This window comes from Anas platyrhynchos, chromosome 16, assembly GCF_047663525.1.
Source record: "Anas platyrhynchos isolate ZD024472 breed Pekin duck chromosome 16, IASCAAS_PekinDuck_T2T, whole genome shotgun sequence".
In the NCBI taxonomy this organism is placed as follows: domain Eukaryota; kingdom Metazoa; phylum Chordata; class Aves; order Anseriformes; family Anatidae; genus Anas; species Anas platyrhynchos.
Genome location: NC_092602.1, coordinates 3,531,088 through 3,544,581, shown reverse-complemented (window position 1 = coordinate 3,544,581; position 13,494 = coordinate 3,531,088). Strand labels below are relative to the sequence as shown.

Sequence of the window (13,494 nt, the reverse complement as noted above, 5' to 3'; positions counted from 1 at the left end):
CTCTCTGCATCATTATTTTGTTACAAATGTTTTGTTTTATTGAAATAGGCAATATCAACATAAAAGTCTGGTTAGAACAACTGTCAACATTCAGACTCTAAGTCAGCAACAGTTTCTGCTTTCAGTTTGCTTTGGGTGCCTGTTAGTCTCTTCTCAAACTCTTCTTCACTAATTTTCCCCTTTTTTAATCTTTTCAAGAGTCTTGTGTCATTCAGCAACTCTTCCATGTCCTCATCGTCAACATCAGAGCCCTGTTGGCAGTTGAAAAACAGAAAATTAAATTCAACACCAAACCATGTTCATTCTATACATCTGAACACAACAGAATTTTACAACCCACACTTTGCCAGAAGAGTCCAAGCAGGAAATAATACTCAGGTTCTACCTAGGAAACTATCTAACTCTGTTACACCTATTGAGAATTTAAAAAGCAGTAACAACAACGAAGTACTGTCCAATTAAGTGCTGCTGGAGCTCGTGGAAGGAAAACCCATGCAGCCTATGCTGGCAGCATTATTCACTACCACTAGTAAGTTGTTTTTGTGTTTAGATCTAAAAAGCTTCTTCTATGCTTTTTATTTTTATACTTTGCCTGTCAAGGGCCTAGAAAGTTAATTTTCAGTCTGTAATTCTGCAGTGCATCTCACTTATGTAGACTAAAATCCCTTTGCTCCCTGCCTTTTCAAAGTATGCACCTATGTTATAACAATGACATGTTTCTTAAGAGAATGGGCACAGTTACCTCTTCATGTTTCCTTTTAGCTGTTGCTTTCTTTTTCTTCTCCTTTTTGGCTTTCTGCTTTGACCAGGATTTGTTCTTTATTAATTTCTTTTTTCCTCCACTTTCCTGTCTTTCCTTTCTTTGTTGTTCTAGTTGCTCTAGTTGCTTTTGTCTCTGTTTTTCTCTATTTTTATCCTTAAATGGAATGGAGTCTGTATTAACAGTGACTGGAGTAAAGTCTGGAAAACATTTTCCTCTTAGTTCAGGCATCTTTGGCATTTTTAACAAGGCAAAACCTTTCGCAAGAGTAGCAAAATCCAGATCTGTTAAAGTAAAAATTATAAAGATTATCCCACTGGATAAAAAGTTATTTTTTTTTTTCATGACTCTTTAAGTTATCTTTCATTCTATCACTTATACTAGTAACAATGCTAAGTCACACTTACTTGTGCTTATGTCTGTTTCAGTCAAACTTGCTAATTAAATCTTTTGTCTGATTTTCTTGAGAAAATAGGAGTTTTGTCAGAATCTGACATTGCAGAAAGTAACTTTGAGAACAGGAATGGGTAGTTGTAGCTCCTGAATAACACTACTGTGTTGTGGTTTTTTTGCCAAATCAAACACTGTATTCTGAAGAACAGTAAAAGATACCAGTCCTGCTGTGAATTACCTTTTATCCGGAAGATCAGATTACACTCATGTTTGGCATAAGCCTGGATGTAAGACACAAATGCTTTCATCCCTTTCTCAAACACTGCCCTGTCAGCTAGGGCCATAGACTTCAGTTTTGGAAGAAGATCCAACACATTTTTCTGCGGTTTCATTTCCTGCATGGGACACTGAAAACCAAAAAAAGAAACAGAAAAAGTTCAGCTGAACGATTTAAAATGTGCTGTGAAAGAAACTTCAAACACACACTTCTTCCCAGTTAATCTTCAGTAAGCTTTGAGCCCAGTTTTCTATCTTTTACTGTGTCATTTAAAAACTCCAGTTCATTGTTTAGCCCCACAAACAATCATCCTAGCCCTGCACAAGAGCTCACACAGTACAGCTCAAGAGAAGGCAACACCTTCATCTCATGCCTTATCAAGCTATGTTCCCATTAGCAGGCCTCTAGAGAACTCAATCCCATAAATGCAGGACCAGGAAATAATTCAAGGTCAAATATTCCAAGAACAAATTTGTTCTGGCCATTTTTCAGCAGCTCCGAGGGTGTAGCACACAAAGTGGCTGGGGTAGGATCTGAGGCAGAAGCAGTGTAAGCCCTTGCTGCCTTATGGAAATGCTGAACCTACACACCGTTAGAAAAGAAAAACCTTTCCTTAATCGATGCATCACGTGTTCCTTTCAAAGATTCAGTTAAAAAAAAAAAAAAAACACAGGTAGCAATCACATTCTAACAGCTGAATTTGGTGATTAATAAGCAGCTCGTCTTTTTTTTTTTTTTTTTTTTTTTAAATTATGTGACTGCTAAAACATTATCTATGCACGTGACCTTTAGCCCTATGAATTTGGATTTCAACATCACTGTCAGTAAGGTTCTGGTGAGCTTGCCTGTCCCCTTGTCTGACAGAATAAAAATTTACTAACCTTTTGGTTGATTGAGAGAAAGTTAACATAGGATTCTTCCATGGGAAGCAAAAATACAAGAGCACTGCCGACATTGCCAATCCGTGCTGTTCGACCACACCGGTGCACAAAGGCACTGAAACAAAACAGAGCTCATTTAAGCAGAGACACTCAGTCTGACTCAAAAGTGCTGTGAGCAAAAGGGCAAATCTGACGGAATGGAAAACGTAGAGTGCCGGTTATTTTTGAACTAAACTAATAACTTTCGCACAGGAGAATTATGGCAATAGAAGTTAAATCACATGGAAAAGCTCCTTTCAAATGAGCTTCCAATGTACCATTCCTCGAAGAGCTCTGTACCCACTCTCTGCTCTCATTCACCCTGGTGTTTCACCCCATTACTTCTTTGGTATTCTCATACTAACCCTTAGAACAGAAAGCCTCTTCATACAAGTGCAAGTGGTGACAACCTGTTTGACTTCTGCACGACACACCATTTTTATTGTAACTGATGTCAAGTTAAAGTGCAATGTTCCATCCTCCCTTGTTCATGCATTATTTTGCACAAACTCAGACCAACTTTCAGGCAACAAGTAAATGCATTTTCCACAGCTCTGTGTTCTCAATTTGTATCTAACAGTAGGGTAACATGAGCACAAGTAAAGGTTCTTAAGATCTGATGTTGTACCTTGCACTGCTAGGTGGGTCATACTGCAAAACCCAGTGTACCTCTGGAATGTCTATGCCCCGGGCCATCACATCAGTGCAAACTAAAATGCCTCTAGGAAGAAGAAAAAGCATTTTTTCATTAAACTGTCATTTGAGAGAAGCGTATTTTCAGACACAATTTCATATCCTGTACTACTACTTTTGGCTGGCTTAGCCTATTTGTATGGTCTTACCCTGGGAGCTTCCGAAACTCGGTAAAAATCTTGTTACGTTTGTGTTTCATCTTCCCATGAATGCACATTATTTTCACTTGTTTAATTAAGGACTCCAAAGCCTTCCCATAGTATTCCACACAGGCACATGTGCTGTTGTGATGATGACAGAAATGCAAAAGATTATGCTGTATTTTTCATCTGATTTAGGCAGTCAAGCTAGAGCAGTCTGAGCCCTTTCAAAAACAGCCACTTTTGCCTATTTTTATTTAAAATAGGTACATTTTTTTAATCACCATATATACATTTTACTTTAAAAATATGTATAAAACCAGCATGTTCTATAAGACTGCTATTAAAATGAAACACTTTTAAAGTAGTTGTGTCCTTGTCAACACAGGGCAGAGTTTTGAAATTCAAGTAATAAAACACCACTCTGTTTTCACAATGAAAGCTAAATGGAATTACCTGAAAAAGACTAGATGTTTTTCCTGTTTGTGCTGTCGAAGAAAGTGCACCAACTGATTGAACTTTTCATCTGCTTTGCATATCTACACAACGCAAAAGAAAAAAAATACATAAGGAAATGGACTCGATACAAGTTGACCTGCCATTTGCTAATTTAGTGGTTTTTTTTCCCTCAATTTTGGTTACTGATCTTCAGAGGACTTGCAAGAGCTTTGTGTCTTTGAGACTTCTGATTCCCCTGTTAATGTGGCCATGAACTGGCCAAGATTTAAAAACCTGTTGATGGAACCAGGGAAAAGGGAAAGGGAGCAAAAAAATACCACAAGGCACAGAGTCCTCACCATGTAGTAGTTCTCCAGGCGTGTTGGAGTTTTCTGTGTGTTGCTTGCTGCCACTCCTTTCTCTTTCACTGAGATGCGGACAGGATTCCGAAGACCTGCTCTCACCAGGTTCTCCACCTCTTGAGTCTGAGTCGCTGAGAACAGACCTGTCCGTCTCTGCTTGGGTAAAAAGTCCAGAATGGCATTTAAACTGCAAGTAAGCACATGTAAAACATAAATGTCTCAAGATCTTCCTCACAAGTTTAATCACTGGAACTGTGAGTTTATTAAAAAAATAGCTTTTATTACTGAGTGCCAACTATACAGCATCTTCTATTCAGTTAACCATCATAATTTTTTGAGAAAAAGGCAAAGAATGTCACAGCTTATTTGTTACAGTGTTTTAAGTCATTGCAGTGTGTAAATACCGACCCTTAGATGAGTATGTGCTAATAAATATCACCAAAAAAGAAATCTTAAATTTTGTACTCATCAAGGAATCACCTTTTCCCAATCCTCTTCCCCTTCTAGCAAGTGCTTTATGTAGTCTGCAGAGCCAAGAGAGGTAAAAGACCAAAACAGAACAAATCTCAGTTTAGACGCTGTTGTAGGCCAGGCTCATTCACACCAATCACACAGGAACTCATTTAAAATTTCAGAAGTATAACTGGAGTTTAGTATTTAAATACCTTGACTCAAAGCCCATATCGAGAAGTCTGTCTGCTTCATCTAACACCAACACATCAAGAGACTTCACACAGCTTGCGAGATCCAGCCCATCTGCTTTTCTTCTGAACAGATCCTCCAGGCGGCCTGGCGTAGCTACAATGATGTTCCCACTGTTTGGGTTAATGACATACAGCAATTTTATAACCTCACAAGGCAAGGACCTTGGAGAATCTGCTAACAATTACGACAGCACACATCTGCACTCTTAATAAAACAATTTCTGTGCTATTTTCCACTGTATTCATATTTTTGGATCTCTCAGACAGTACACTGATGGGAGAAAATGCCCTCAGGAGAAAGCACGCTATTTGCAGCAAAAGAAGTTTAGAACATCAACTATAGAAAGCAAGCATTAGCTAGAAGGAATATTTGGTACCTCCATGCAAAAGCCAGCAGCAAGTATAATTCCCCCAAACTTTCCCCATCAGTATCAGCACCAAATAGTTCCAGAAAATGATTCAACGTAGAATCTCACCCGAGTCTACTGCTAGTAAAATGTTTACACAAAAGAAGGAACTGAAAACCTGTCAGTGCAGACAGTTTTTCAATTCACCAGGCTGTACGCTGTGCTTTACTAGGACAGCACATAAATGGTACCAATTTCATATGAGCCTTTCCTGTCATCTCATTACCATCTCAGGATGGCGCATCCCACTCAAGAATCCACAATTTCTTCACCATATACCAAACATTTTTATGCAGTACCATCAAATTTTACCACCAGCAAAACCAAATTCATAATGCGAAAGTTTTAATGACAAGGAGAAAATCACAGTTGCAAGGCACTGATAAAAATTACAGCCAATCAACTTACCCGTGTTCTTTAAATTTTTCAACATCTTCCATGGGATTCCTACCGCCTATTAAAAGAATCTGACTAAAACAAGAGAACAGAAAGATTTAGGTCACCTTTGAATGTTGCTAGTCTACAAATGACACAAGTCCAAAGGAAAGGGAACAGAGGTCATGAAAAGCCTTAAGTTCACCCACCTAAACATGGGGAAGTGTTCTGTGAAGTGTGACAAAACCTCATAAATTTGAATAGCTAATTCTCTTGTCGGTGTGATAATTATAGCTCCAACCTGCACAAGAAGACAAAAGGAGTTTATGGAAAGTAACAGAACAGGAAAAAGACTGCGGGAAAATTGTCCACTGTAAGGTAAGTGTAAAGAAAGCACCCCAATATTTGTTTTCAATTTTTACACAGTTTGTTGTTCCTGTTATACCTGAGCTGAGCACACAGACACTTTACGTGTATTCAGTTTGACTGACTGGTGCTTTCACCGAGGTCCCCAATCTTACTGAGGGATCATAAGAACATAGTAAACCATTCAGAACCGAACATCTTAATCTTACCTGCATTTTTTTCAATTTTTGCTCCCGTCTGAGAAGAATTTCTATGATGGGAATTACGAAGGCTAAGGTTTTGCCGCTGCCTGTTACCTGTGAAATGAGAAACGGAATCAGCCCTTCCTCAGCACCAGAAACAAACCGAGAAAAACAGGAGGCTCCCCCGGTTCACAACACTCACCGCTTCCGCAGCGACGTCTTTGTTACTCATGAAGAGCGGAATGGTGGCGGACTGGAAGAGAAACACCACAGGAATAGTTCAACTGGCGCTGCTGGAAGTATCAACGAGCCCAAATTCCCCCCCCCCCCCCCAGGAGCCACCAGAGCTCTCCAGAAACCACCCGAGCGAGGGGACAGCTGAGGGGAGGCCTCAGGGCTGCGACCGAGCGCCTGCACAGCGTTCACAAGGCCCGGAGCTCCCCTTCCTTCCCCCCCCCTGGGGCCGGGGGCTCCCCCCTGACCTGCACCGGGGTCATGCCGGTGAAGCCGAGGCCCCGCAGCGCCCGCAGGACGCCGGGGCTGAGCGCCACGGGCAGCGCCTCCCAGCTCCCCTCCGTCACCGCCTCCATCTCGACCCGGTCCCGCCGCCAGGGCCCTTCCCCCTCACAGCGTCCGGCCGCGGCGGGGCCCCCCCCGGAAACTCGCCCCGCGGAGCTTTGGTTCCGGCCCTGCGCGACGCCCCGCGGCAGCCCCAGGTACCACAAAAAAAATCCCGTTTTTAAGGGAAATCGCCCCTTCAGGCGCTGCTGGAGGCCCTGCAGCGCCAGAGCCCAGTAGCACCAATGCCAGTGTACAATTACCTTTAATTCCTTCAACATAAGGGCAGCAGCCTAACGACTTCCCAACACCCAAAGAAATATTTCACACAAAAAAAATTCAAGTGCCAAGCAGCCCCTCGTAAGCTCAAAGAAGAAAGAGACAAGCTTTCTTGTTTCTTTTTCTTTTTTTAAAGAATTTGTTTATTTTATCGAACCTGGGTCATATGTAGATTCACAAGCAATTTTAAATGTACATCTCAGAATTCAATTTTGCGTGTTTTACACAAAAATATTGGCACACAACAGTTGCAATAAGGTGTAACAGCCACCTTGCTGAAGAACTGCTGCAAGTGTTTGCCCGAGGTTGAAAAATCTTTACCTGGAACATGAAAACCTGTAACAAATTTTAAATTAATTGTACAAAACTGTTGTGTGTAACTTGTAGAGGCTCCCCCCTGGAAAAGGTCCCCCCCCACCCCAAAAATGATTACAACTAATGTACATCAGTCACAACATAATCCTGGCTCAGCACCCACACCAGACGCTGCTTTAATTTTAAACCGATCATCAGATACCAAGGAAAGTAACTTTATACAAAAACAAATCTACATGTGCCTGAAAAAGAAAACACACCAGTATTTAGCATTATGCTAATTATGACCAGATAATGGCAGAGGCTGCCACTTAACTTAAATACAAGGGCTGCATAGCATCGCAATAAACCCCCAGAATCATTAACCCTTTGGCATCTGGAATCCAGATTTCCTGAACACTACTGCATTCTGCAATAGCACCAACAGGCTGAGCTTTGGAGCTGCAAAAACCAAAGGGCCAACTATTGTTTGCCAAGACACTGCACGATTGGCTTCGATAGGAAACCGGTGAGAGACTAAAAATCATATGGTGAACACTTGGTAGAGGAGAGAACGTATTTTGATAATCGACCACTTAATTAAAAAGCTTCACAAATAAGTTGGAGTACTTGGGACTGTTACTAAAGACTTCCTTTTCAATTTTAACCAGGTATACATACTAGAGTGGAAGTTGTCATCTGTCTTCCATTCATTACCAGAATAAAGTTCCTCAGAATAAAGTTCCAATTGCTCCTCCTTGGTGGTTTCTATACGTGAAGAAGGGATTCTTTCATAACACCTACTGCAGGGTTAAAGACGTGAAAAATGCAAGTCACATTAGGGCCTTGTACCGTTTTCCCTAGACAGAACTGCAAGTACTTATGGAAACAGAAAGTTAGAAACGACACCGACATTGCTTGTTACTACAGTTGAGTTACAGCGTTTGCGGCTTGCTTGGACCTCGCTTAGCATACAGACTAGGCAGATTGAAGTGAAAAAAATATGCCAATCAAGTGATGAGATTTCAGCATAGCTTTTGCTACAGAAGATATATAAAAACAATTCATTTTTAACTAGGAAGGAACGTAAGCAAATAAGTTTTACAGTTCAGTAAAGAGGGTTTAGAAACTAAATGACTCTTTTTTTGTGACCAGGATGTTTGGTAGATAGTGAACTGAAATCCAGGACCAGGAACAGTATTCTTAAACAACTCTTCGGACTTCAAAAAACCTCTTCAGATAGTAGATTTGTCCCAGTGTCATGGCAACTAGTACAAGAGCTTCAAAGAATGACCAGAGGACCACTCTGCTGTTTGTGTTGTCATTAACTGTTAGGAGAAAAAAAAAAACAACAGTTTAAAACAAACTTAAAAGTACTTTATTTAGTCACAGGAACTGAACAATTGCACATAAACCTTCGAGTTACATCACTGATATTTGTATTATGTCAGTACAAGTGCTCTGAGACTCTGCAGTCTTAGGGATGAGCTCAGGGGCTTATTTTTCTGAATATCTCAAGCTGTGCAAGCAGATGTTAACCTCACCTTTGGACACAAACTGAAACGTCTTTCTGTATTCTGCCCACCTTCAAAGAGGCCGACAGAGATGTGTAACTGCCAACCAGATGTCACCTGCTGCTTCAAGCAACAGCCACATTTTAAGGTCTCAAAGTCAAGTGGGGAATTTCAAATCTCTAAAAGTTTGTTATCTCTGGGTCTAAAAATTCAGCACTTTAAGTCAGACCATTAGTAACAAAAGAAAAAATAGTCACAAAACTGGAAATAATCATAGGTTCAAAATGTTGAGAGGCCAGGGCTGTAACGTAGTGCTGTATTTTCACATTAAAAACATTCGCCCTTTATTCCTGACAGGCGCTAGGAGCCATAGTCCTAGTCCAGTGCTAGGAACCACACTGTTACTGCTATCTTCATGAGTAAGACATTCAAAGAATTACAGAATTTACACCAATTAAGCAAAGATTACTTTGCATAATGATCTTCGTTACATGAGAGATGAGCCAAATTAAAGAAGATAGCAAGCGTCAATCACGCTCTTTACCATACTGACAGAACTTCCAGGACTTGTTCTAAATTTTTAAGTAACATGAAAAAGCTGCTATGGACTTTAACCTAAAAAAAAAAAAAGATGATTTCAAATGCATTTGAGAGGGGAGAAGGCAGTTAATTCAAAGACACGTACTTGCTCTATGTATTCTCTCACGAACTTCCATGTACTCCTGTTCATGCTTTACGGCTGTCATGGCCACTGCTAACTCGTTAATCATCTCTTCTAGCTTGTTCTGATGAGCTGCAGAATAATTTCAGAAGAAATTCTGTTATTGACTCCAAAACCAGTTTGTTAGAACATACGAACAGTTGTAATTAGCTTCCTGTCACAGAGGAAGTTCTGAGAAATGCAATCCATACAACTGCACGTCCCAGCCTTACAGCACCATAAGGTTTTGTTATCGCACCGCCACATTTCCTAACACATCTCCATGGTATTTAACAAGCGAGAAAACACCTTTCTCTGGGTGGCAGAGGACACCCAGGACAGGCAGTGCAGCCCACTTGTATCCCATCTGGACATACCTCTCCAGAAAAACAGAGTGTAAGACCACATGAGATCAGCACCATACCATTAGCTATTTCGCAAATACCTTCCAACATATTCCAAGCAAGTTATCTTCACAATACAGCCTTTTCTAGTTGTTAAGCTTGCAAAAATAGAACAACTGAGGAATTAGCTTAAGATCATGATGCTGGCAAAATGAGATGACTTTCTGAAGCAGTGGCACATCTTGTGATCCTCCTGTTTAGCTGAAGCACGGCATTCAGCAGAAACATTGCCAAAGGGGCCTGGAACAGGGCAGGTTCTGGTATGCCATGAAAGCAGAAGAGTAGGAAAATAAACTAATAATGACAGGAAATTAGCTTGAGATAATTCAGCACATGGATGGATCAGAGATTGGAGGTTTAGTGCCCTGCCAATCACAGAGTCCTTTAAACACCTTCATGCTCAAAGAACTGCTCACTTAGAAAAATTATGAATGATGCAAGGGATTTTCAAAGTTTTCTAGCACCAAGAGAAGTTCAAGCAGTCATTCCACAGACAGAGTAACACTCATACAAGCTATAATTAACACCTAAATAGATGTCTAAACCACACTCACTTTGCTAATATTGTCAATCCCTTATTTTCATGGCCAACTGGTCACTGCAATGCGTGCAGTTATTAGTAAGAGAAGAAACCACAGCTGCAGGGATTGTTTAAATCCACTAAAAGCACACTCAAGGGAAAGTGTTTGCCTTAAAAGTTAAAGCTGCATTAATATTCTTTATGATGCATATTTAGAGTCTATTCAGATTCAATAAAAAGATTTAACTTAGACTTATGAAAAGTTCAAGTTAGGAATGTGTTAAATTTGTTCAAAAGCTATCAAGCACTCAAGGCACACAGTTATTTACTTGCTAAAATAAAAAAAAAGGCTTCTTTTCCTTCTAGCTTCAGCTAGCAATTTCTAAAGAAAACTTTAGAACTTGTTACCCAAACATTTATTTTACAGCAAATGACAAATTTGAAGTTTTCTTGTAAAGTTATTGCTAATTCATAACAGAGATGGAATTTGTTGCTTCCAAAAGCCCTTGATTATCCAACACTTGTTTCAGTGAAAGTAAACAGCATCTAAAATATCTAATTCCTGGATGTTCACTGTTTTAGTTCAATTCTCCCTAAAAATCCTCCTAATCTGGTCTTGCATTAGCCATAAATAACCACCTGAAGACCAACTGTCTCGGCCCGTTGAAGGACCTGATCCCAAGAGCTGCTAAGTACATAAACGCCTCGATGGAAGCTTGCAGGTGCTCAGCATTGCTCAGAATCAGACCTTTTATGTAGTTTATTAAAAAGACATTCTCATGCTACAAACAAACATTACAGAGAAAAAGCAAACGTTAGCTGTTAGTGAATAAACATTTGCAAAAGACAAGATGCTAATGAGCTTTCAAAAATCAGGACACATACCATCCCAGGTATCTCCACCACCTAGAGAAAAGTGTAAGAGATGAACACAAGTACAGGACAAAAGGCTGCAGATAAAACAGTAACTTACACAGCTAAGAGCTTTTTTTTTTTATTAGCACATTTATCAAAGAGCTCAACTAATGCGTGTAGTAATCTACGTACTGCTGAGCAAACTAGAAATCAGAGAATGAGGCTGATGAAAAGACTAAAGGATGAGAGCATTAGTTTCTGCTGATGGCCAAAAGATTCCCTGGTGATTCTGCATTAAGTTGGGTTACGAGGTCTAAAAATATCCATATCCATTCTAGCTGTGCAAGAGAACAGCTACCTAGACTGCCTGAAGAATCAGGAATTCTGAGAATGCCAGGCAAGTTCACAAGTCATGCAGGTACGGAAAAGCTCGCAAGCTGGAGCTAATTTCTTTCCAGAAGTTTTCCTCACCTTCTGTCTCCATATCTTGCCCTTTTGGAGCTTCCCCGATATCAATTGTGAACATCACTATCTTGGGAGTCATAGTGGACATTCTGTTACTAAAGCAAAACTTGTAAGTTCCATCCATGTGAGCAGCAAATGTGTATTTTCCACTGGACTCTCGATCGCCTTTATAAATCCCTTTATTATCAGGCCCTGTAATCTGAACAGGGAAAACAAGATATCATACATTTTATTTAACATACGGCGCTTTAAAATGCATCATGACAGATCGCATGCACATCCTGAAGCTATCTAGTCAGATTCACAACAGCACCCATGCTCTGACTGCTTTGGCATTCTTTTGTTTTCCTTCCCACAGCCCAAAGTAACGCTGCATTTTTCTGCACAGGAATCTGTAAAGCACTCTCAGTAAGGCGAGCCACGTAAAAGCCTCGCCCTCTGGCTGCGATTGCTGGGCATCTGTCCTCAAGATAAGAGGCATTCAACAAGGGAGATGTGAGCTGGCTGCAACGCCGGCCACAAGGCTGGCTGTTAGCCAAATTAACAACTGCAGAGAAACCTTATCTCTGGTGTTTGCAAGGAAACAAAAAGGAAAAAAGGGCATCCTGCAGTATGTCAACACTGCTTTGGCTATAATACCCTGTAGTGCTGCAACTGCCTTCTCTGACAGGGCCAGAGCAGCGAACGCTCGGGCTCGCCGTGGCCTGACGTCTCCCACCCCAGCAGGCCGCCAGGCCCAGCTGCCGAGGTTCCACCGGCGATAACCGAGGGGAGTTTCGCAGCTTCCTGACTATTTCCTGCTTCGGGCCAACGGGCAAACGTAAAGAGCTCCGCTCCATTTCAGCAGCAGCTCCCTCGCGTTAACGTTACCACGGGCCAGCAGCGAGGTGCCCTCCACCGGGACGAGACCAATTCCCGTTTATTGCTCCCCTACGGCTTTTAACGCTTTGCAGGGGGCAGCCACCCACCGAGCAGCGCTGTGCGGCCACGCAGCCAGGCCGCGGGCAGCCCCCCGCCGCCCAGCACCACACGGAGCCCCCTCAGCCCTCCCCGTCCCGGTTCCTCGCCTCAGCGCGCCCCCCGCGCGGGCAGGCCCGGGCCTCACCTCCACGTCGATGTCGAGGAAGCCGCCCTCCGCCACCTCGAAGATGAGCCCCATCTTGGTGCCGGACGGCACCCGCTCCAGGAAGCACTCCTCGGCGTGCGCGTCGATGCTGACGAAGTAGGCGGCGGCCGGGGCGCCCAGCGCGGCCAGCAGCGCCAGCACCGCCCGCAGCGCCGACATGGCGGAGCCCAGCGGCGGGGCGGCAGGAAGAGGGGGACGGCGCTTCCGGTCGCGAGCCACGCCGCTTCCGGGGGCACGGGGCCGACGCTCATTGGTCAGCGCCGCGCCGCTGCCACGTACGGGCCGGGGAGACGGCGGCCGGGGAGGGACAAAAGGAGGGGAGGGTGGGGAGGGGAGCGCGGGATGGGGAGGGGGCGGGGATCGTGCGCGGAGAGACCAATGAGAACGGAGAGGGGCGCGGAGAGGCACTGGGGAGAGCCAATCAGCGCGCGGCGGGGATGGTGGGCCTATCGGAGAGCGGAGGAGCGGCGTTGGCTGAGGGAGGGGGGGCGTTGCCTGGCAACCGGGCGGGAGCGCGGGGCCTGAGGCGCTGAGGCGGCCCCGGGGCGGGGGGGGGCGCGGTAACGGGCAGGGCGGCCCCGGGGAAGCACCGAGAGCTCCCGGCAGCATCGGAGGCTGCGAGCAGCCCCGTAGCGTTTACACACTAAGCACAAACCGGCTTCCGTGTGAAACATTGACACGTTTCAGTGAGCCCCCCGAGTCATATGCCTCAAAGTACTTTGTCACTAGCACATTCTCTAAATTATTACTTTTTTTCCCCTG

General features: G+C 43.1%; 2 protein-coding genes across 3 annotated transcripts; both read right to left on the bottom strand.

The window, feature by feature from the left end:
- Positions 1–12: 12 nt before the first annotated feature.
- DDX55 (DEAD-box helicase 55) lies at positions 13–6,687 on the bottom strand. Its single transcript, XM_027469772.3, has 14 exons — positions 6,500–6,687; positions 6,220–6,270; positions 6,045–6,131; positions 5,679–5,770; positions 5,503–5,565; positions 4,649–4,798; positions 3,981–4,170; positions 3,640–3,722; positions 3,193–3,324; positions 2,979–3,071; positions 2,312–2,426; positions 1,392–1,560; positions 743–1,044; positions 13–251 (listed from the first exon to the last, which is right to left on the bottom strand). The coding sequence occupies exons 1-14, from the start codon at positions 6,605–6,607 to the stop codon at positions 84–86; spliced, it is 1,803 nt and encodes a 600-aa protein (XP_027325573.2). The 5' UTR covers positions 6,608–6,687; the 3' UTR covers positions 13–83.
- Positions 6,688–6,962: 275 nt separating this feature from the next.
- TMED2 (transmembrane p24 trafficking protein 2) lies at positions 6,963–12,948 on the bottom strand. 2 transcript variants are annotated; one of them, XM_027469783.3, is made up of 5 exons: positions 12,712–12,948; positions 11,613–11,805; positions 11,172–11,192; positions 9,348–9,455; positions 6,963–8,476 (listed from the first exon to the last, which is right to left on the bottom strand). In XM_027469783.3, the coding sequence occupies exons 1-5, from the start codon at positions 12,889–12,891 to the stop codon at positions 8,352–8,354; spliced, it is 627 nt and encodes a 208-aa protein (XP_027325584.1). In that variant the 5' UTR covers positions 12,892–12,948; the 3' UTR covers positions 6,963–8,351. The 2 variants fall into 2 exon arrangements, with proteins under 2 accessions (XP_027325584.1, XP_027325585.1); XM_027469784.3 differs by lacking the exon at positions 11,172–11,192 and having other exon boundaries at positions 12,712–12,946.
- Positions 12,949–13,494: the final 546 nt, after the last annotated feature.